General features: G+C 46.3%; 1 protein-coding gene and 1 non-coding gene across 4 annotated transcripts; both read left to right on the top strand.

Annotated features, from left to right (window-relative positions):
• Positions 1-1,173: 1,173 nt before the first annotated feature.
• On the top strand, positions 1,174-1,246 carry TRNAM-CAU (transfer RNA methionine (anticodon CAU)). The gene has a single exon. It is a non-coding gene; the product is annotated as a tRNA-Met (tRNA).
• A 367-nt stretch (positions 1,247-1,613) lies between these two features.
• On the top strand, positions 1,614-23,450 carry FBXO31 (F-box protein 31). Of its 3 annotated transcripts, XM_061369953.1 has the most exons (10): positions 1,614-2,001; positions 9,044-9,115; positions 11,031-11,117; positions 15,279-15,355; positions 16,710-16,877; positions 18,195-18,269; positions 19,988-20,097; positions 20,813-20,966; positions 21,580-21,929; positions 23,091-23,450. In XM_061369953.1, the coding sequence occupies exons 1-10, from the start codon at positions 1,620-1,622 to the stop codon at positions 23,311-23,313; spliced, it is 1,698 nt and encodes a 565-aa protein (XP_061225937.1). In that variant the 5' UTR covers positions 1,614-1,619; the 3' UTR covers positions 23,314-23,450. The 3 variants fall into 3 exon arrangements, with proteins under 3 accessions (XP_061225937.1, XP_061225938.1, XP_061225939.1); XM_061369954.1 differs by lacking the exon at positions 11,031-11,117; XM_061369955.1 differs by lacking the exons at positions 11,031-11,117; positions 15,279-15,355 and having other exon boundaries at positions 1,614-2,018.
• The last annotated feature ends 324 nt before the right edge of the window (positions 23,451-23,774 follow it).

The following is a 23,774-nucleotide window of genomic DNA, read 5'->3' as shown; positions in this document are numbered from 1 at the left end:
ATTCATTGTCCATGTGCCTTGGTTTAGATGCTTGGAGCAGCTTTTCTTGATGTGATGAGAACTGTGGGCACTAAACTTGTCCATCACTGAAGCACCAAAGGATTAGCACGTTCTTAAAAATGCCATCCTCATTCTGCACGTGGGCAGTGTTGGAGGGAGGAATGCAGTGGTTCAGGCTGTAAGAAGCCTTGGATTTACTCATCCTGTGGTTGTAGTGATTTTGTTCATACCACCAGCCTTGCAACCTGAATTCAACACCTGAATGTCCATCTGATCCTTGAAAACTAGGGTATTGCCCCCCCTGACAACAAAAGCTGCCCACCAGGCCCTTGGCAAAACCCTTGGGCTGACCCAGACGTCTCTTCTTGTTTGGTGGGACCGATGTCTAAAGGTCTGTTCCTTCATCTTCTGCTAGTTGCTTGCTTTGCAGGTGAACAGCTTCCCTGCAGTGATGCTCGTGGGTGAGGTCTGGAGACTTTCCAAAGCAATTAAGTGTCTCTTTTCCCATCTTCTTCCAATCTAGGTACATGTTGCTTGATTGTCATGGTGACTGCTGCCTGGAGACCCCCACTAAGGGTGAGGCCTGTCGATTAGGATTCAGGGCAGCACTTCTGTGGCACCACAAGGGAGCCTCTTCTGCCGAGCGCTTCACTGAATGCACAGAGTTCATTTCACTGCAGAAATCCCAGTCGAGCCGCGACTCTGCACAGCAGAAACACAAACAAGGCTGGCTTTAATCTTTCCAGTTATGTGAAAACAACTTGATTTCCTTGCGAGCATGTTATCAGTGCAGCCCTCGCAGCCTGTTCCTGGCCAGCAAACCTGGATGAGGATGCTCAGGAGTCAGTAATGCAGATGTTTTGCAGATCATGGATAAAAATAGCTATTTACTGAAACAAAAATCCAAACCCAAGGTCTTTCTTGCAGAACAGCATGGGAAAGAGGAGCCATTTGCAAAATATGTCAGGTCTTGCAGGAAAACATGGGGAAAGAATGTGTTAGGGGCAAAAAACAAAGCAGGTTTTACTGCGAAGAAAGAAGCAAAGAAGGGAGGTTTCCCGTGCAACACCCCACGGAGAAACGTGAACGGGCAGGGGGCACAGGAGAGAGTCCCAGGGGGATGCAAGTAGGAGGAGGGGGCAGGGCGCAGGGCGCAAGCGCTTTTGACGAGGAGCCTCGTTAGCGCAGTAGGTAGCGCGTCAGTCTCATAATCTGAAGGTCGTGAGTTCGATCCTCACACGGGGCAAAGAAGGTGTCCTCACTTTTAACCCTCAGCAGGCGAAAAAATGACATTTTGGGTTCTTTTTCTACCAAACGAATTGGGCCGCTGGCCTCGCTGTCGCTGTCACGGCCCCGGCCCCAGCACCGCCGCCCGGGCCGCGGGCTGCGGTGCCGGGCCTTCCCCGCGCACCGGCCCCTTCGCCGGGCGCTCAGTCCCCCCGCACGCTAGGGGGAGATCGCGGCTCCCTACTGACGGCTGTAACTGCTCTGGGTACAATGTCAGCGGGGGCGTGGCGAGGGCTTAGAGACGGTGCTGATTGGCTGCTTCGGCCGGGGGGCGTGGCCCGCGGCGCCGCGCGGCACGACGCCCCGCCCCTTCGGGCAGAGCGGTGGTGGTTATGGCGGTGTGTGCCCGGCTGTGCGGGGTGGGCCCGGCCCGCGGGTGCCGCCGGCGGGGAGCGGCGCGGGAGCAGCGGCGCGGCGGGGCCGGGGACAGCGAGCCGGACACCGACACCGACCCCGAGGAGGCGGGCGGCGGCGGCTCCGAGGAGGACGAGGAGGCGGCGGAGCGCATCGAGGGCGGGCGGCCCCTGCCGCACCCCGCCGAGGCCGGCTCGGCTGGACGGGCCCCGCTGTCCATCCTGGAGCTGCCCCCTGAGCTCCTAGTGCAGATCTTCGGCTCCCTGCCCGGTACCGACCTACCCAGCCTGGCCCGTGTCTGCACCACCTTCCGCCGCATCCTCCGCACTGACACGATCTGGCGGCGGCGCTGCCGCGAAGGTACCGCCCGCCCTGAGGTGGGGGGCCGGGGGGTGCAAGGGCAGGGTCCCGGGCGATGCAGAAGCACCCGGGTGTTATGGGGTTGTGGTGGAGTGGTGCAGAGACGGGAGGGGATGGTGTGGGAGGTCTGGGGGTGGAGGAAACAGCTGAGGGTTGCGGGTTGTGGTGTGAGGTGTGAAGGCGCCAGGCAGGGCTCTGGGGGTGGAGGTGGAGAAGAGGGTACATCTCGGGTCCTCTGGGGTGCGGTCCTTACTTGGTGGACCTTGCTGCAGAAGGAGTCACATGTGAGCGGCTGTAGCGAAGGGCATCGAGCTGGGGTTGTTTCCCGGAGTGGCAGCTGGATGGGAGGAATGGGGATGGGACCAGGCCCTGGTGGGTGATGCCTCCTTGTAGGGTGTCCTTGGGTGAATCCTGAGGATGGTGTATTTCAGGCAGAGAGGACAGGGAGTGATCAGTCCCTGCAGAGTGGGGCTGAGCTGGGGGCCTTGGAGGCGTGGAGGCACAGTGGGTAAAGCAGGAGCAGGGACTAGTGAGCTAGATGGAGAAGGGCAGCCCTGGGTAAGGTCATCCGTACCTGTCCCATCACGGGAAGCACCGGGCCCGGTTTCTGGGGGTTCCCAGTTTGTATGTGCATTGGATGTCTGTTACAAGGGTGCTGTGCTGCAGTAATGCAAAGGCTTGAGGGTGGGTTGTTGGTACAGCGTCTCAGTTCTGTGCTGCTGTGGCTCTGTTAGACTGAAATTCTTACTCTTTCCTCCTTGTGCTTTTTCTGACGACATTGTGGCTCTCTGTTCCCTGTTTGCTAATCCAGCGGCTGTCCTACTGTGCTCATCATCTCTCTAAATAGTATGATCCTGCCAGGTGCATCTGCTGCCAGCACATGAAGTCATGTATATTTTGTTGTTGTTGTTTTCTGTTTTTAATACCAGTGAGGGCATCAAGATGAAGAATTTAGATATGGCAGAGTGGCTGCCTGCCATCAGCAGTGGGATCAGTTCAGATGCATTCATCCTTGAAGGAATGAATTCTTGCCTTATCAGCACTATCCAGGAACCCTTGGACAGTACAAAGGCTGTACCTAGAAAATGTACACGAAAGCATTCTTGTTCCTTACTTCAGCATGGGATGATCCTGTTGTCCCAGTAACTTAACATTGTTTTTTGGAGACAGTCTAATAAAATAGTATTCATTCTTTCCTTATTCTCCTCTGCTAACGTAGAATCCTCATGAACATGTGTTTTATGAATGGTTTACAAACTTCACTGATTACTTATTTTAATAGGTTATGATCCTGGCAATATGTTTACAGAGAAATGTATACAACTTCTCAATATAAGCCAGATTGTCTTCAAAAGGACCCATTAAGTTCGGCCTGATTGAGAAATAAATTTGCTTACAGAATTTGTCACTGCTCCTTGTATTTTCTTGCAAGTAGATAAAGGAATGTTCAAAAGCTAAGTGGGCTTTATATGGCTGAAACTGAACCAGACAGGAAGGAAAAGCTTTTAGACTACACTTTTGTCTCAAGGTCCTTGGCTAGATACAAGGTGAGAGGTGCATAAAGCAAGTTCTAATGTATGAAACGGTTACTGCACTGTTTTGGGCACTCATAGTTCTCCAAGCAGTTCATAAGGACTTGCACTGCTCATAGTGCTCTACACAGCAGTGTGAGTAATCACCATTGTGGTAGTGCTGTCACTATGAGTATTTGTACACATACAAAATCTGTCATTTTATGGAGCTGTTTTGCAGTTATCTGTGTGTGTTTTAGTGATCTGTTGCACATGGTCAGCTACTGAGTGTATTCAAATGTGAGTGTGCAACTACTTGAGGACCTGCATGGGCATCAGGTATATAAATGCACGTGTAAAATTTAGAACATCCTGTACTGTGTTTCTGTATAACCCTACACTGGTTAACTGTATGATAGTCAAACGTGAAACGGAATTTATCTTTCCCAAAAACAAGCCACTTCCCAGCTGAGGGCAACTTGTGCTTGTATCTGCCTGAGTCTTCTTGTGAAGCTGCGTGTCCTAGAAACAGAATGAGAGCATGTGCACCTCTCCTGGTGTGCTCCTTGCATTGATGTCTTATTTACTCTGAAGCCTACTGATGGTGTTCCAGAGCTGAGTGCTCTGAGGTGGTAACTAGTAAACTTCAACTTTGTGTCAGTTGCATGTGCAAAACAATCTGCTTTTTCAGAAATACACAGCAGTAAAGAAACAAGAAAGATGATTCTAAAATTAAATGCAACAGTTCCCTGAGAGAAGCCCAGCCATTGCCTCAGTCAGCCATTGAGTGTTGGTGTCTTGTTCTTGCAGTACTGACTCAGCTGTAGATTCAACTTGAGAACATCTTCTGGTTAGTGCAGGCATTCAGAGGACTTGTCCTCCTGAAAGCAGGGTGGCTTTTGCTGGTGATTTTGAACTGGAAGAGTGCTGGGATTAACCAGAAGTGGTTGTGAAACACTGGCATGGCTTTTTAGGGCTGTTGTCCTTTTATCATTGCAACTGTTTGATGTAAACAATGTCTCTATTGCTTCTTTGGCAAGAAGAGGATTGCAGTCACTTTCATGTTTTCTATAAATAGGAGATTGCTGATCTCTGCAGTGGGAGCAGAATTAAGGCTTCTTTCACCCTGGCTGGTGGCCTGACCTACCTTGATTAACACCTGATAGTCTATTTTAAATGGTAATCACTTTCATCTTAAAATAAAACACCACAGGTGCAGCAGAACACCTGGAAACAGGCCAGTAATTCAGAATAACCAGATCTGGAACTTGAATGAAAAGGCTTTTGTTTGTGAGAACGACCTCCAGCAGTTCTTGGACCTGATGAAAAATGCCAGCCAATGTTTGAAGATGCTAACCTCCAGTAGGTTGTACAGAAGGAGGTGCCTGTGGAGAAGAGTGGGAAATCTTGTTTATACAATCAGTGAGGGAGCTGATGCATGGAGCTCAGCTCTTACAGGACTCCAGAGAATCCACATAGGAGTTTGATGTACAGCTGCTCCCACAACAGGAACAATTTCCTGTAGTGCTACAGCCTAGTAAGCGCAAAGGTGATTTTAATAAGTCTCAGGGCTCTAATCTCCCTTTATATGAGGTTAAAACACTGTATTACGTGTTTCTCTAGTGAACCATCATGGGCTTTTCTTCATCTCTGACCATTTTCTTTGGCTTTTAGAATACAACTTGGGAATGGTTTGCTGTTTCTCACTGCTAATAGCAGGTGCTCACTAGCTGTAGCCATCCTTCAGAGAGTCTTCCTTGGGTCAGCTTGTAAGCTGTAGACCTAGAGCTACCCATCTTTTGCTTCAGGGTTTCCACAAATGCTTTCATTTGTTGCAGATCAGATCTTCTTATCTGTGGCTGCAAAATACCTCAGTGGTAACTACAGGCCTTCCCTTGGGAGAAGTGTTTGGGAAACTATTTGGTGTATTTCAATCTGATAGTTCAGCCTTTGGAAACAAGAAGTTGGTTCCAAGCTTGTCCACCTGGTATTTAGGGGGTGTTCGCCTGAGAATCTTCTATTTTTGTGTTCTCTGAAATAATCCAGTCATTTTCTGTGCTTTCTGTTCTGTGCACAGCCTTGTAAACACACAATTACCCAGGAGTAATTGGAGGACTTGATTAGGCAGGGTACAGTTCAAACATAGCAGTGATAAGGGTTTCAAGCTCTTCCAGACATCCTCACTTCCTCTGAATTGCGGATGTCCACATTGAGTGCTTGAAGCTGCTGACTAGCATTGCTATGCTGAGAAAGATGGAGAGGAAAAGCAGTAATTTGGTCTTTGATAAGAGTATGGGGGTTCTTCCCTACTTGGGCTGGAAGAACCTGGTTTGTTTGTTTGCTTTTTTTAAGCTTCAGTGCAAGCCACACAGAAGGAGATGTATGGCATGGCTTCTAGAGAGGAGATGGGAACATGAGGCTCAAAAGAGCAGATGGTGAGAGGCAGGCCAGGGAGTAAATTGCATTAGTGCAGTTCCTAATAAATGGAGAGCTGCCTTAGCAAGTCCTTTAAATTCTAGTGCATGTGACCGTGGAAACAGCACTGTGTCGCTCTGTGTTTGGTAAATCTTTCAAGCATTTCTTGCAAATCTAATAAAACAGGCTTTCCAGCTGGTCAAGGAAGAAGTTTAAACCCAATTTCCAGCCTTTCTTTTGAAGTAGGATTAAGTAGCCATTTTCTAACAGTCTAAATTTCATGTGTGGATTTCTGTGACTATTAACCCTCTAGAATACTTTACTCAGGTAGCTGTTGCACTGAGATGTGTTTCCTGAAAATAGGTTTAATTGCACTGAAGTGGAATTTCCTAGGAAGCTTGAGCCCTTCAAAGCTTTCTTGGAAAAGGCTTTCTGTTCTCTGTTAAGAAAACATCCATTTTATTTTACTGTAGCTATATCAAAGTTCTACTTAGTTTTATGTATGGATTAAAGAGGTGTTTGCGTTTATTGCTTGTGGTATTTGGAGGCTTTGTAGGCACCGTGAGCCAAAGGACTATTTTGTCTCATCAAGAGGCCATTGTGGTGTTCACATCTCATGGATCAGAGAAGCTGAAGTGATGGGCTTAACCAGCGCTTAGCCATCGCTATGGGATTTTGACTCTTTGTAGTTGTTTGCTGTACAAAACAGGATACGGACTAGTTGTCAGAAAATGAGATGTATTAAAGCACACAAAAATTAGGTTATTTTCTTTATTCTTGATTATTTTTCTCTATTCTGATAATACTTTCTTACAAGCCTTAGAGTCTAACATCACATCACATGCAGCATATCTAAATTCTAAGTTTTTATCTTTTTTTTTTTTAATTTAATGAGCTTGCTATTGGAAGAACTTTGACTCTCTTCAGGAAAGATACAAACTCCAGCAGTTAGAAATGCACCTTTAGTAGTGGTTTGGCTTTCATGAAATTAGTATTTCACTGCAGGTTATCAGGGGCACTTGCATAAAACTGGGATAGAGCTTTAACATCAATCACTTCCCACCCCACCCTGTTGTTTTAAGATACCTGCTGGTAACAGATTACTGTGGCAGTCCACTCAAATTTATAGACCTAGTAGGGAAAACTGAAAAATTAGCACTTTCTGAAGGAAGAGACAATATGACTGTGCTAGTACTGCTGTTAGAGCAACACAGAGAAATGCCATTTGGGCAGGACCCTCTGCATGTCTCCTCCCTTTCTGATGCAGCACAGATATCCTCAGTGATACTGAATTTAATCTAGCTGCAATGCCTGCTGCACAAAGCCTGCATCTTACTGGTTCTGTGGCCAGGTGAGTATTTGTTTACATGCAAAGAGTTGCATGTTTGCAAACAGCAGGCTGTGACCACCCTGTTTCTGTCATAAAGATCTCTGACTTTCAGCTTGGCTGAGGAGACATGCTGTTCTCTCCATTAGCAAACACATACCCACTTGTGCACATAATGCACACCAGTGGTTGAAAGCCTTGATAGCTCTGGCAGGAGGGCTGGGCGAGCTGCTGCCTGGGTCTGAATTTCCAGTCTCCAGCAGAGCTCTGGTTTCACCCATCTGCAGAATGAGCTGTCTCAGGTCAGCTGGCTGCAGCCCAGCATTACATAGCTTGTTTGTGCTGGAAGTCCTTTCCTGCAAGCTTGTCTGTCTGCTCCTGGCTGATGTTGCTTCCTCATCCCACCTTGTGTTTGATAACGCTTTGAGCTTCCTCTGGATTTTGCAAAGGAAGTCAGCAGGAGCTCTCCCACTGACCTTTGCATCTTTTAACGAAGGGCAATGTGTTTGTTGTACCTTCTGCCTACTCTTCGTTGAACTTGCTTACCCAAAGCGATGTTCTGCAGAATATGTGCTCCCTGTAGGCAGGCTGACAGTAAGCTTTGCATGTGCTGTCTCATCATGTACATGTACCACAAGTGTATTTATAGAATGGAGGAGGTTGGATTCATTCAGGGAAACTTCTGGTTTTCTTGTATATGAAAAATGAATTCTCAGTTTGCAGTAGGTTACCAGCATTCAGTAGTGGTATTTGACAGCCACAGTAAATTGTTAATTCACGGAAGCTCTACTGCGGATAAGTTTAATATTTAATGACTGGATAAGGGTCTTCACAGATACACTTTAATCACATATTTGGCAGATGTTTGGTACTGCTAAGGAAGGCTGGTGTTTGATCTGTGGTGTAGATGTCTTTGATGTCAAGGAGTGTATTTTTCTGTACTGAGATCTATCAGGGTCACTGCAGCATGGTGGTTTTCGTTGCTGATGATTTTTTGGGATCTCCCTGCTTTCATTTCCTCCCTCTGGTCTTCTAAAGGTTTCTTGTATTGAGATGTTAGCACTTGCTTTTTTTTTTTTTTTTTTTAAGGTTTCTCAGAAGTTCAGCATGTACTTCCTGAAAATGAAAGAGGAGAATCTCATTTTCTGCTTCAAAGCTGCCTATAAGATCTCTGTATTGCTTTGTTTTCAGGGTGTTCTGTAAGCAATCAAAGGCATTTGAATGTACAACAGACCCATCTCAATCTGATCTGCTTTCAAGTGTAACCGTTTTTGTACATGCTGATGCCTGTCTTATGTCTCCGTTTCATTCTTTTTAAAGCCTGTGTGACCTTTTCTGTAGGATCCTAATAAGCAGTTTTCCCTGTTGGGTACCTCAGTGGGAGTAGATAATTACTACACAGAGTGATGATTTGATCTAAATGGGTGTACAGCCCCAGCTGGAATGAGTAGGTCTTCCACATTTCACATTCTTTGTGGTCTAGGTATAAGCACCTGTAACTTTGGTGTGTTTGTATGTTCCTGATGCTGTGTTTATTGTTGCAGACATTGCTTGTAAAATGTATTAGATTTCCAAACTTTAGTGAAATTACATCTAATTTTCTGTTTTCTCTTCAAAGCAGAAATAAGATTCTTGGACTAATGCAGCAGCTTGCAAGCATAATAAGATTATTCTTGCAAGATAATAGGCACCTAATAAGATCTTGTTTTTTCTCGAACAGTGGATCTCAAGATCCTGGGTAGCAAACGCCTTTGTGCCAGAGCTGACATTGTTATCTGTGTCATTGCAGAATATGGGGTCTGTGAAAACCTGCGGAAGTTGGAGATCACAGGAGTGTCCTGTCGAGATGTTTATGCCAAGCGTAAGTGATAAAGCTGCTTTAGATCCATATGTCCTTGCTTAGTACCAGTTTTAAAAGCATATATGTGTTGAATATTTATTAAATGCCGACAGCATAAGTTATTTGGACTTACTTGCTGATGGCAGGGGTTCATCTGTGAAGTTGATACGTCTGGAGTTTTATTTTTAAGCAGATGCCAAGAAGTGGGATGTCTATGCCCCTCAATCCCTTGACGGGAAAAGAGAGTGTAATTTAACCTTATTACAAAGTGTGTTGGAGTTTTTTCATCCTTTCCTGTTTTGCCATTTTCAGATCTTGCTAAGGAATTAACTGGTATTTTTTCGTAGCCCTGATGTAGCTAAGTCTTGATCTCAGTGAGAAGACGTTGTTAGATGCTGTCAAGTGGGAAAGCACAGTAGGTAAAGGAATGAGCATTCCTCTGAGCTGCTCCTGAAGGAGGAGAGCTTAGCAGGGCTGGGCCTCTGAGAGGTGTTAGTGAGTTTTAGGAATAGTAAAATAGTAGAACCCCAAATCCTTACACCCACTGTGCCTTATGCGAGGCAGGTGCACATCTTCTGTCTTACAGTAAGGAGGGCTGGGGGCATCATCAGGTGAGAGAAACCAAGGTAGGCTAAGGGCTGAGTGAAGGCCTGGGTCCATGGTGAGGCTGTCTCCCCTGTAACCAAACCTTGCACTTTGCAGTCAGAAGCTGGGCTGGTTGCTCAGAGAGCCTTGCAAAGCCCCTGAGAGCTCCCATACCAGCACTGCCAAGCTGTGTTGTCTTGATTCCCCATCACAGATCCTATAAAGAGCTGACTTACCGGTGGTCCTTAGGATAAAAAATAAGGCATGACCTGAAGCACTTGAGCTATGGCTTCTGGCTGTTTGAAGAAGGTTCTGCTTTATGAAACAAAAGCAGAGAGATCAGTCATGAGATGTCTCCGTAGATTTGCATACTCAAAATCTGGCTCAGCTTCTACATGTACTGTATTTGTTAAACCTTGGAATAGTGATGACCTCAAGCATTGATCTTAATACTGGAAAAAACAACGGGCAGAAGGGTTTTAATCCCACCTTTAGTAGATTTGCTGAGCATCCACAGGAAAATCAGACAGGATTTGTGTTACACATGTTTTCAGTCTTCCTTTATACTAAAGTAGTTTCTGCATTCATTGGCAGAGAGCAGCACTTGACATGCGAGAACCTCTGTGACAGACTTTATTGGAGTTCTGAGTAAGGACTGTGTCCATATCCATTCAACAGTCCTAGCTAGCAATGGTAAATCTAAAGTGAGAATACTTGCCCACAGTTTCTGGCTTTCAGGGGTGCACCATCTCTTCTCTCCTGTTCAGATGCAACAGTTTGCCCTCTTGCAGGCTCTCAGTGGAAGTTTCCTGGTGGTCTGACCTCATTTTCTCTACTGTCTCATAAACCTTTCTCTAATTGCAGAAGAGTTAATTTGGGGCTACTGGCAGGGCTCACATACACTTTTCTGTCCACTGAATGTGTTTCTCTAAGAAGCAGTGTGGGAAATGGGGAACTGAGTTTTAAGTTACAGAAAGCATAACTAATTCAAGGCCTGGGCTACTGTCCATGTACTTACTTGGCCTAAGTGTCTTCGTGAGTCAGCACGGCTCGTTATAGTCCCACAACAGAGTTTGAAGAAGACCCTGATTCCACTTTGAATTCACTGGATGCCATTTATACGTGTTGTCTGTGGGGAATCTTGAGCATACCAAGCTCTGTGTGAGTAATCCTCCTAATCAGGTATACCTGAGACTGGGCTGACGCAAACAAATGGTGCCCCACAACTGGAAGTGAAGTCGAAAAAGAGTTTGACTTTTCTGCGTGGTTGGTCCAGGTTCATCATGCTGTTAACAGTGCTGGTTACAGTGGAGCAGAGTTTGCTGGTACTTACCCTGCTGTGTCTGTTCAGGTATAAACCCACGAGTGAAGTCGGGGCGTTTTATGAAAATCCTTCCCGACTACGAGCACATGGAGTACAGAGATGTTTACACCTGCCGTACGTACCTCCTGCTGGTTGATGCTTCCTGCACTAAGCACACACAAGATGCTGCATGGAGTGTGACGTGGCTTTAAGCAGATTATTTTGGGGCGGACCTTGGGGTAGTGTAGAGGGTGCCGGTTAGTCAGTTCATGCTGTTGCACGTTAAGGGGGTATTCTAGCTCTTCAGAGTGGCAATGAGAGTAGGGCAGACACTGAGTTATGCTGAGTCTCTTTTTGAAGTGCTTTGAGTTAGAAAATCGTGGGTCTCTGTTCACAGAAAGGGAGCACTCCCTCTGCTCCTCACAGATTGCTCCTTTCTCAGAAGGAAATCATCAGATACCCTGTTAAGGGCTCCCAGAAGCAAGTTTGAATAAGCTCTGGACTGGCAAAAAGCTTTCTTGTGATCCAGTTAAGATGCATTTAATCCACAGACCTTCTCAGTGAAACCTGCTGAGGATTCCCATACTAAGTCCCTCCCTGCACAGTGAATCCTTTAAAGCACCATCTCCATCTCTAGGAAACATTCTCCTGGTGTTTCAGAGGTTGTGATTTACCTTCTTCAGTCAAGAAGCTCCTTTGGGTGAACTTCTTTCCCTCCTGATGTTGTGTTGAGGGAAGAGTATTAAAATGCTGGAGTTTAACACTCACTGTTCAGCAGGAACTGGGGGGAAATACTGATGAGTATTTCCTTTCTTAACACCAGTTAAGAAAGTCACTACAGCTTGTGTTTCAGAGGGGGTGTTGAGCTGTCTCTAATGCTCCTTTAGGTCTGCAGAGTTTTGCCAAGTCAAGTTACTAACTCACTGGTGCTTGGGATGTAGTTTTCACACACACTGAGTGGAGTGGATGATGCAGACTTACCTGTGCTAAAGAAAGCACAGGTAGCCACAAAGCAAAGATGGTGTCATTAATGTCATTGACAGACAAGCAGCAGTACAGCAGGAATTGATAGGAAATTTTAGGTTAGCAGTCCTGCCTTGTTCTGGAGCTGGGTGGGAAGAAGAGGCACATCCAAGCTGTCCTGTAGGATGAGGGATTCCTTTGTAGATTGCTACCTGTGTGTTTGCTCCAAATGTGCTCTTTTTGGTGGCTCTCAAATGGCATTTTGTGCTGTTCCCTCAGTTAATAGTTTAGCCACAACCCCACACTTTTGATGTCTCATGCCCCTTTTCTCTAGAGACATGTTGTATTACTCTGGGAAAAGCAAGTGTGATTTAAGATGCAATTGCCCATTTCCTCCGTTTTTCCCTTCCTGACTATTATGACCTTGTTGCCAGGGTTTACCATGAGTGCTCCCTAATTTGTATTCATGCAGCACTAGCCAGGTCAGCTTAGACTGCTTCCCCCAGCGTTTTAAACTAGCCTGGCTCTAACACTTAGTGTTTCCCACTAGCAGGTCAGTTATTACCAGCTGGGGGGCAGCAACTGCCTGTATTATTCCAGCTCATTTTGCTTAGAGATACCTTGCTGCATCCTGAGAGGCCCTGGGAGTTGCAGTGGATCAGGTTTTTTCCACTCAAAGAGAGCTACTTCTGCTTTAAAGGCTACAGATTTCACCGACATCTCCCGTGTTAGGTTTTTGCATTTCTCTGTGCTGTCCAAGCTGAACACAGTAATGGAATAAGAGTTAGAACAGATCTGAAAGCACCTGCTCTCCTATTTTAATAACCCATTCTGGGGTTGTAACTTGTCTGTTCATACCTGTAGCGTCTGTGGTGTGCCAGCACTGCAATGCTTGCTTGAATCGCTGTGCATTTGCTCAGTGTCACCTCCTTGTCCTGTGTCTTAACTCTTTGTGAAGAGCACAGGCTTTAGTCCTTTCCCAGGCAGCCTTCTGTTAGTGGGAGCTTGGTCGTTCACTGCTTTTCCTCATCCATCCCCAGCTGGATTCAAGCTGCCTTCCCATCTGAAGAGCTTTCAGGCCTGCTTGTGTCAATGTGGGTATTATCCAGGCTGGATGGGGGTTGTACTGAAGCATCCAGTGGATGTTATTTGTACTCTATCTGGGAGGATTTGTGGCTTAGATAGGCAAGAGGGTTTTTCAGGACTGAGAAAAATGGACAACATCTATAGCAGAGGAAAATGCTGGAGAAAGACCCAAATGCTGTTTTCTTTTGAGGAGCAGGGAGGGAAACAACTGTCAGACCCATCCTGTCTCCCTCCACGAGCACCCAGAGCTGGAATTCATCAGGTTTTCCCTGCTATGAGTATAGCTGCTCGCGTGCTGGAGCCCAGAGACACTCCAGGCTTGAAAATGGAGCTGTGCTTTTGCTTTGAGACTTGTTTGGGCCCTTGGCCAAGTACCAGCATTTTCCCCAGTCACTTCATTTCCTGAAAGAACAGAAGGAGTCCACAGCATCCTGAGCGAGTGAGGAAGATGACTTGTCCATTAAAGTGTCCCTGCTGTTGGTGTGTAAACCAAGCACAGAAGCTGTTATCCAATGGGTAGGATTCTTTTGAAGGTGAATGGGACTTTTTTGGCCTTCTGCCTCCTTTGGGTTTCTGGGTGTTCGGGACAGATGATGAAACGCACTCAGCCATGTGTCTGTGACTCAGTCATGTTTCCTGAACCATGGTTCTTGGTGAACTGAGCTGCAGCTGGAGCCAGCTGTTTACTCAAAGTGAGCACACAAACCATCTTCAGTGGGCATGTGGCTTGCAGTGGAAGGGCTTGCCTTGTCACACAGACACTTATCAGGCTGTTGAAAAGCCCATCACTTGCACCTACAGCTCTGAAAGTGCTTGTGACAGAAGCTGGGGAGAGAGACATCCTCATCGCTCTTGGATAGCTTAGTATCAAGTTTTCTGTCTTAAAAGTAGTGTTTTTTCTAAGCTGGGTTTTATCAGCTCCATGCCAGACAGGGTAGAAGGCAGACTGTGCTGGGTGGTGCAGCTTATGCTCAGAGCCTTTATTAATGTGACATTACCACACTGAGATGAGAAAACTGGGAATGTGGTTTGCTTGCTTGCCTCAGTGCTGTTTGTGCTGCACTTGGTTCTCTGGGTCATCCAGGCTATCAATCTTAAGTTGTTTACTGCACAGGAAAAAGGCTCCTCCAGGCCAGTTGGCAGCAGCTCTGGACAACCCTCCCTGCTGTCCTAAACCTTTGTGGAAGTTCTCTGCTTTGGTGTAATAAATCCATTCTTATAATTCTTGTTATCTTTGGTGGTAAATGAAACAAAGTTGTTATAGCAACTGCACCGAAACACAATTCTTCCTATAAATTGATGCAAAGCAGAATCTGTTCTTCAAGCCAGTCCTGTAAGTTAAATGGGTTATTGTGACCTTCTGAGTTGGCCAGGAGCATCATTTTAAGGCAAGGGTAGTATCTTCTTGCCACCTACACAGAAATTTGCATCCTGATTCTGACCAAAATGTCAGATTGTACTGATCATGTCAGGCGATGCCATGGACAGAATTAATGGCTGACTGTATAAGGACTGGAGATTTATTAAGACTGTTGTCTCCTGCTTGCTGATAATATTCCTACTTGTCCTTTTTTGGTGGGATTGAAAGCGCACCTATCTCTGAGATGACAGAGAAAGCCTCACCTGCTGCAGTAGGCTTTGAGGGTGACATTGAAGCAGCTTTTGGGCAGTGCTGAAATGTACCTGCTTAGATTTTTTTAAGGCCATTACTGACATGGTAACACCACCAGATCTCCCAAGCTGGCATGGTCTGCACGCTTTGCTGGCTGTTTTTAAGGATGCTGAACTCTGGAGACAAGTTTGCCTAGATAAAGCAAAGAAATGCTTTCAAAATATTCATATTCCCCTGTTCTTTCTTGTTTTCTGTAGCTTTGCAGCCTGTGGCATCAAGAACATGTTTTGGAGACAGCAGATACTTTATTTGTTTTTAGCTGTGATAATATGATTTGCATTGATGGGACCATGTTTTCTGTGAATTCCTGGTGAGGTTTCTGTTTGTTTAAACTCCTGCACCAGACCAGGAGCAGGGCTGCAGGGAACAGTGTAAATCCGTGTGAGCCTGTGGGAGGCCTCAGTTCAGAACTGCCTGGCTGTGGTTGGAAGTAACCAGTTTTCATTAGTAAAGGCAGTTGTGGGTGGTATTGGGCGGTGTTGCGTGCGGTCTGGTAGCAGTCTTTTATTTTCTTTCCCCCCAAATCCCAATTCCTTAATGTGATGTGCTCACTCCAGTGTCTCACTGTTCCCTAGTGCTGCACCGATACCGACACATCCTGGGGTTATGGCAGCCGGACATTGGGCCCTATGGGGGACTGCTGAACGTGGTGGTGAGTGAGTACCTCATTCTGGGGGCTGTGATGTTGAGGACTCATGAGTCTTTTGTATACAGCTTTCTAGACCTGGTTGTCACCTCTGAGCTGTGGGGACTCTGAATAGTCAGCCCTGAAGCAAGTGATTGGGACCCAGAGGTTGCTTCTTGACCTCTTCATCGTCACCACCTTTCCACAGGGAGTCCTTTTGTGTTTCAGCTATACTCCAAACAGCCACAGGAGCACACAGAAAACATGAGCAGTGTTTCAGGGAAAGGCTTTATTCAGAGTTCAGTGCTGTTATTCCAGTAACTGGCACAGAAGTCCATTCCTTGTGTGTGGGGTACAGCAGAGGTTTTGGCACTGGCCCATCACTTACTGCATTATCTTTGCCTGCAGCTGATCATGTTGCAAAGGGTTTTGCACTTGTGTTCATGCACGTTTCCTTCCCTTCTTTCACCAGCCATGTCTAAGACTAAGGCATCAGATGTTATGATACAGGGGCATGACTCGTGCAAGACCTGTGGAGCCTGGTAGCTCTTTTGCTGCTGGGAAGAGTAGTTAATGAACAACATTTGACTCTACTGGTAAGAGCTGGGCCAGAAGCCTGCCTGAGGCCCTTGTTCTTTGCACCAGGGTTCAATAGCTGACAGGTTGAAGTGTAACAAATCACAAGACCTTTGGGTTTTGCGAGATTCTATTCCATGAACTAGTAGAAGAGTGCATCCAAGTGCACCAATACTTACATGATATTGTGACCTTATAAAGACAAGAGTGCCTCTGTGGTGCTGCTCCTCTTTTGTCTCAGATCTCTCTTTGGAAAATATCCTTTCTCTGGAACTGTTGGGCTAGAGGGGATGGATTCTGTTAGGCGTGCAGGAAGAGGGCTGGCACTTGAACCTCTCAGCAGAGGAGATTGTTGCTTCCTGTGCTGTCTATGAGTAATGGAGCCAAATAATTCCTTGTCCAAAAGACACGGATAATCATGAGAATCAGAATTCGTCTGCTTGAGTATCTGCCAGCATGAGCTCTCAAACCAATTACAGTTTGACTAGCTGTGTGGTCTCTTCAGTGCAGCCTCTCCCTCTGGATCCTGCACACCAAGCATCCCTCACAAAGTCGTTTGCAGTAATAAAGGCCTGATCATTTTCCAGTGGTTCAGGAAGCCTGGTAAACAAACCTTCTCCCTCTTCACCAGGGGTGTGCTGTGAGTGCATATGGTCTGGTTTAATTGCTGGAAGGCAGTTTGGAAATGCAGCAAGCTGTTCCACAGCTCCCACCCTGTTGCAGAATAGGCCCCAGATTTGTTAGCTGCATACTAATCAAACATGCAGAGATGATCTCATGTGCTTTTTCTCTCACCCCTCTGCAGGTAGATGGTTTGTTCATCATAGGGTGGATGTACTTGCCACCTCATGACCCTCATGTTGATGATCCAATGAGGTTCAAACCTCTCTTCAGGATTCATCTCATGGAGAGGAAGGCTGCAACAGTTGAGTGTATGTATGGTCATAAGGGACCTCATAATGGCCATATCCAGGTGAGTTCCTCTGGCACTTTCAGCATCATCCATACTATGTGTGATCATAGAATCATAGAATAGTTAGGGTTGGAAAGGACCTTGAGATCATCCGGTTCCAACCGCCCTGCCATGGGCAGGGACACCTCACACTAAACCATGTCACCCAAGGCTCTGTCCAACCTGGCCTTGAACACTGCCAGGGATGGAGCATTCACTGCTTCCCTTGGCAACCCATTCCAGTGCCTCACCACCCTAACAGGAAAGAATTTCCTCCTTATATCCAATCTAAACTTCCCCTGTTTAAGTTTTAACCCATCACCCCTTGTCCTGTCACTACAGTCCCTGATGAAGAGTCCATCCCCAGCATCCCTATAGCCCCCCTTCAGATAATGGAAACTGCTATGAGGTCTCCACGCAGCCTTCTCTTCTCCAGGCTGAACAGCCCCAACTTTCTCAGCCTGTCCCTATACAGGAGGTGCTCCAGCCCCTGATCATCCTCATGGCCCTCCTCTGGACTTGTTCCAACAGTTCCATGTCCTTTTTATGTTGAGGACACTGGAACTGCACACAGTACTCCAAGTGAGGACTCACGAGAGCAGAGTAGAGGGGCAGGATCACCTCCTTCAGCTTGCTCCTCCTTCACCTCTTTCGATGATGCACATTGGCTCTAGAAACGGATTCATCAAAAAACTGCATCAGAATTTGATTTAAGGGATGTGGCATTCACCACCTTGTTGTGTGTGTGGATGCCAGCTTTATGCTCATTATGTGTCTGGCAAGTTGTGTGGGCTGTTCCCCACTCTGAATTTGTTCACTGGCAGTAGTACAGCAAGGCTGTTACACTGTCTTCTGTTGGGATGGAGCATGGTGGGAGTGCAGGAGCACCAGTATTTGTACAGGCTGGGGGAAAGGACATGTAACAAGTCCTTGTGCAGTTGGTTGGTGAATGTGTCCAAGCAGACGTACACACCTGTACTGTTTTACAGCTCTCTCTTAAGATGAGACCTTGAGAAGGTGATGTAGCATCCATTCAGTACATTGGATGCTTTGCAAAGGTTCCTGAGAGCTCGTTTCCTTTTCTTTTGAAGAGGGAAGCTCAAATAGAGAGGCAACTTAAACCTATTATCTTTCATTAGAATGCGTTAGGGTTTTATTGCTTTTATTTCTCATTTCTGTAGCTGATGTACTTGGTATCACTTAATGATTTCTCTGTTGTAGTAAATTCAGTAATGTTTGTTGTGGCAAGCGTTTACTCTCAGCAGTCTTAGTTACATCATCCTAAGCATCTCTAAACAGATTTGTAACCTGTTAAATTCTCTTCCATGGTAACTCCAGATTGTAAAGAAGGATGAGTTCTCCACGAAATGCAACCAGACAGACCACCATCGGATGTCAGGGGGAAGACAAGAGGTACGAGTCCTTTGCCAAGAGTCTGCATTAGAGCTCTTTGTATGTTCCCTTTCTAAAGATAAAGCATTTCTGTCTTACCGAAGCTCTTAGCTAGTGTTGGGGTCAGAGGGGTGGTCTTCTGCCTTCTCACTTCTGTGCATCTGAACATTCATGGAACATACATGAAAACCCAGGCTGGTAGCTTCTGGCTGATTTACTAGATCTTTTTTAAGTGAGTAGAATCAGTCTGTGACTTGAACCAAAACTTAAAGTGGCCATGTTTGAATAATAGCAGGATCTTGGGGAACCTCTTCGGTACTTGCCAAGGTATGATTTAAGGATCCAGTATATAGGAGTGTTGCACCTGCAGAATGTCTGGGTGGAGACCCCATGCCTTAATCTCAGTGTATCAGGGTGTTGGAGCAGGCTGTTAATGTCCATCCTGTTGAGCAAAAAGCCGCTTCAGGCAGTTCTCTGAGCAAGGTGCTCAGAGGAGCCCCAGCAACTTTTCCTTCCTGTGCTGTGATACCATTCCTGCTTGATAGCAGGAGTATCCAAAGACAGCAATATGCATTGTACGTCCTGCAGCACTTGCCAGACACTAATCTCATGGTATTGCTGTCTGTGTAATTAAGATCTATCAGACACAGGCCTAATACAGAGTACCAGCTGCATTTGAATACGTGCTTGTCAGTGGGGCACCCTTCTACTGCTTATCATCTTGGTTGAGGGATTGAAAGCTTCATTTAATTGTTTATCCTGTGTGTGTGTTTGTCAGCTATACCCAGCAAGGTAGATTCCTGACTCAAACTACGTGTTTTAAGGTGCAGGTATAAATGTCAGGATGAAAACCTTCAGCTAATACCTGTTCCAGGTAGTGCTGTTTGCTGCCAGCTAGTTAAACTTGACAAATCTGATAAACTTGAGTTGCTTCTAACAAATGCTTTAGAATGTCTGTCTACTAATGGGAAACCGCTGGGTGAAAGGTTTAGTTAAAGTGTTTTCTGGTTCTGAAGCAGATGAGAAATGCTTTAATACTTTCAAAGCACTGTGTTAAATGTGTGTGGCATTATGGTAATTGGAGGATCTGGCTTTAGAAGATAAAGCAAGCAGGCTTGGAATATCACTTGGTAGGCTGCTATCTTAGTGTAAGCTGTTATCACTTGTAACTCATGGTAGGGTATTAACTTGTCAGAGCTGGTGTAAAAGTACTTTAGGAGATGTTTTCAGAGCACCCTTTGGATTTAGATGCATCAGGATTTAACCTTCTAAATCTTCAGTGCCTTTCAAAAGCTTCCCCTTCTATGTTTAATATGCAGTGATAGGGCACAGGGGTTGTCTTATGGGTACACAAATGAGCAACCGCAAGGTAAGTCAGGATGTAAGGAAGTAGTAGATCAGCTACTTTGCAGTAACAGGTGATGCGTATGCTTTTATTCTGAGGGGGCATATTGGTTCTACCTGTAATGTATTTGAAGTGGCACATGTCTGTTGTGTGGTGTCTGGCAGGTATAGGGCAGTTACCATTACCATTACTTGGTAAGTGTATTTCCAAGGCAGCTCTGTAGCAACACATGCTAGTTACCAAATTCAGCCATGATCCTCTTGTCTGACAGAGCATATGCTCTCTCTGTGGCTCTGCCAGTAAATCATGCTGATGAGTTGAAGTCATGTTGAGGTGCATCACTGCCACAAATTAAATGCCTTTATCTTCCCCATTTTCTCTTCTTGTGCTGCAGGAGTTCCGGACATGGCTACGGGAAGAGTGGGGTCGAACTCTGGAAGACATCTTCCACGAACACATGCAAGAGCTCATTTTAATGAAGTTCATCTACACCAGCCAATATGAGTAAGGTCACCAGCTTTTTTTGGGAATTGAGGCTGCTGCAACTCGGAGACCACATTGGATCATTTGTTCTGAAGATCGGGTGCTTGCAATGGGCTTTAACAGCCAGAGGGGTGTTGTGTGTCTGCAGGTTCTGTGCAAAGGCACAGTGAAGCACAGTGCTTTCTAGTCATTTCGCTGTGTTCAGTTTGGAGACAGAGCAAATACCCAGTCTCAAGAAGATATCTGCTCAGTATCCGTATTAGTAATCAGTATGTGCTTTGGAGTGTGCTAGGCAGAAATCAGTCAGTCCTGGAGAACTTGGTGGGTTTTAAACTGTCACTCCCAGGTTCTAATAGTTGGAACTAAATGATCTTTAAGGTCCCTTCCAACAACAAACCATTATATGCTTCTATGATAATAGCAGCTGTCTCACTGTAGCCAATGTTTAAATATGCTTCACTCTTGGGTTCTCTGGAAATCGCAAGGAGTGAAGAGGTTTACTGTGATCTTCCTTCTGGAGCCTTCTGGTGGCTGAGTACTGGTAGAGAGAAGTGAAGGGAGGGAATGCTTGTATAGGTCTAAAGCAAAGTCTGTTGAGTTTGTTCGTTTTGTGGAAAACACAGAGCCCACCTCTCTTGTCAACATCCCAAAGCTGTCCAGAGGAACAGACTGCAGACACATCCCTCATGTTGAGGGATTCTCTCTTAACCTCTCTAACATTTTGGTTTTTGCACAGCAACTGCCTGACATACCGACGCATCTACCTCCCTCCTAGTAGCCCTGATGACCTTATAAAGCCAGGTCTCTTCAAAGGAACCTATGGGAGCCATGGGCTGGAGATTGTCATGTTGAGCTTTCATGGGAAGAAAGCAAAGGGGACTAAAATCACTGTGAGTGCATTTGTCTTTCTCTCAGAGGTTTGTTAAAGTATTCTCGATGTTATGGATCCATTGGAGAGGCCTTTGGAAGGTTGTTGTCACCCCGGATCCTGTTGCTTGTGGGGATTGATGCATCAGGTGAATCTTAACACATGCAGAGCAGCTAAAACATACTGTTCTAAGTTTCTCCTGATGCCACCTGGCTCCCTTTTCCTGTCCTCTCCCTTCCAGCTGCTTTCTGTGAGCAGCTGGTAGCAGGTCACTGGAGATTGCTTACGTGTATCTCAGGATTAGGTACTAAATGTTGGCAGCTTTTCACTAAGGCCAGGCTAGTGAGCTCCTTCCTCTCTGCAGGGAGGGATTCTGTCAAAATGCAGTTGCAGCTTTGACTTTCTTTCACCCTTGCAAGTACAGCCTGACTTTAAAATTCTCTTTCTGGGAGGCAAAAGGCAGGCATGATGTAGACCTCTCAGGGAGCAGCAAACAAGGTCCAAGAGAGGTTTGTTTTTTTTTGTTGCCATATTGGTGATTGTAGAATAGGGTGAACTATGCAGAAGTCGGATAGTGGACATGGGGAGGATACTGGTCTGAGCTATGCAGCCAAGCTGCTGTTTTCTGTCTGTAGGGAGATCCCAACATCCCGGCTGGACAGCAGACTGTGGAGATTGACCTGGCACATCCTCTGCACCTGCCTGACATTGAGAACCTTCGTGATTTCAGTGAGCTCTCTCGCATTGTCCTGGAGGTCCAGGAGCAGGTGCGTCGGGAAGAGCAGGAACAGGAACACCGGCAGGAGGAAGAGGACCCTTCCCAGCCTGCTGCAAAGCCCTTGGGAGGAGAAGGTGCCGAGGGGGAAGACACTGCAGCAGGAGCGGAGGGGTCAACCCAGGACAAGGCACCAGCTTCCCAGCCCTTCGTGCTGCCCATAGGAGTCATATCGAGGAATGAAGACTACCCCCGGACCTGCCGAATTTGGTAATGGGGGGTGGTGGGTTTAGAGCCTGGTCATGCCAGGCACTTTTCAAAACACAAGGGGAGGGTGTATCTTTGAGATGTGTTCTGTTATTTGCTTGCCTGTTACTTGGATGTGGATCTCCCAGCCCCTTGTCCTCAGATTTTGTGCTGCTGCTGCCCTACCTTCCATGCTGTTTGCTCCCTCTCTTTCTTACCACGGTCATCTGCCATTCTCCTTCCTTGTTAGATGTTTATCGTGTTTCTTCTGAAGCAAGCACCTCTCCCATAATTCACCCACTCCCCTTCTTTTGTATGTGTTTTGTTTTCCAGAGCTGCCCAGTTTCTGTATTTGAAGACCTTTCAAGCAGCTCCCCATTCCTCTGTGTGTCATTTCTGTTCCTTGGCTTTCAGAACACAGTGCTCTCTCCCACCCTTCCCTGACCTCTGATACCTTGAGGCAAGCTCTGGAAGGTGCTGAGCACCCTAAACATCAGTACAAGTATGCAGAGAGCCTTGTTGAAAGAGACCTGGAGTCAGTGAAGCAGCATACTAAATGAAGCATGGAAAAAAAGCCTAAAAGCTGAGGCTTAGGCAGGTGACCTTCAGCCAAACATCTGTGCTCATGGAAAAACCTACCTATAGCTGGTTAATCCATGAAGATCCCTGCTGTCACAACCGAGTTGTGTTTGAGTAAAACCCTGCTCCACCTGCTGCTTGCTTGTTGGTTAGGCTGACCTTTACTCCTCCCCAGCTCAGGTTAGACTTTCCTGTTGTTTAGATCATCCTTTCTCTCCCTTCCCCTAGGTTTTATCACGAGGTTTGCCTTTATGGTCACTCTCTCAACATGCCTTTTCTGTGAGGATTGTCTGGGCTTTGGTTGATCCTTGAGTTGCAGGAGTAAATCTCAGATGTATTACTGGGCTGAATTACAGCAAAAAAATCAGCCTTGGTGTGCAGGGGCTAGTTAGGATAGCCAAAAGCAGTGGAGAGTTTCTTTACTTAAAATGGTATCAACGGTGTTACGAGCTGTGTGGTAAGAGCCGAGTATAAAACTGGCTGTTCTGTAGTACCTGGCAGTGTGTTTGACAAAGGCTTGATCATACTTTTGTTTTTTTGTTTTCTGATGAAATATTAGGTAATTATGGCTGTTCTCACACCATTTTTTTGCTGTTCTTCTTGCAGTTATTATGGGACGGGGCTTATTGCTGGCCACGGCTTCACCAGCCCCGAGCGAACACCAGGTGTGTTTGTTCTCTTCGATGACGACCGCTTCGGATTCATCTGGCTGGACCTCAAGTCCTTCAGTCTCTACAGCCGGATCAAGGTGGCCTTCCAGAACGCTGAAGCACCTTCCCGTGAGGCTTTCGATGAAATGCTGAAGAACATTCAGTCACTGGCTACTTGACGGGTAGTGGTGGACAGGGCTAGGGGTTGCAAAGGCTGCTGCACTCCCCCAGCCAGAGCTTAGATGGGGATTCCTTGCTCTTGGTACCTCTGAAGAAAAGCATGCACTTTTAATGAAGCCTTTTTACCCCAAATGTACACATCCCGGTTAAAATATCCATGACTGTCCTTTCCTCCCTGCCACTCCACACTGCTCCCTAGCAGTTCTTGTTACCCAGTCTGTAACATAGCTTTGTATAGCCGAAGGGATCCTGCAGAGGAGGAAACAGACCTTTCTTATTGCAGAAAAAGGATGTATTGGAACAAAAGTAACTTGAGGTCAGAGTTGGATCATAAGAACATCTAATTGACAGGATGGACACAAGCCCTCTGCTCTGACCATTAGCAGTCTCCTGTGGAAAGAGCTCTTCTGCAAGGAGGGGACTCCTTTAAAGCCTTCACTACACTGTAGGATGATCTGTC

The sequence above is a fragment of the Neopsephotus bourkii genome, unplaced genomic scaffold (assembly GCF_033783945.1).
Source record: "Neopsephotus bourkii isolate Nb327-2 ecotype Australia unplaced genomic scaffold, CSIRO-AGI_Nbou_v1 NB_1525, whole genome shotgun sequence".
NCBI lineage: Eukaryota > Metazoa > Chordata > Aves > Psittaciformes > Psittacidae > Neopsephotus > Neopsephotus bourkii.
Note: the sequence above shows the minus strand (reverse complement) of the source record. Positions and strands in the feature narration are given on the sequence as shown.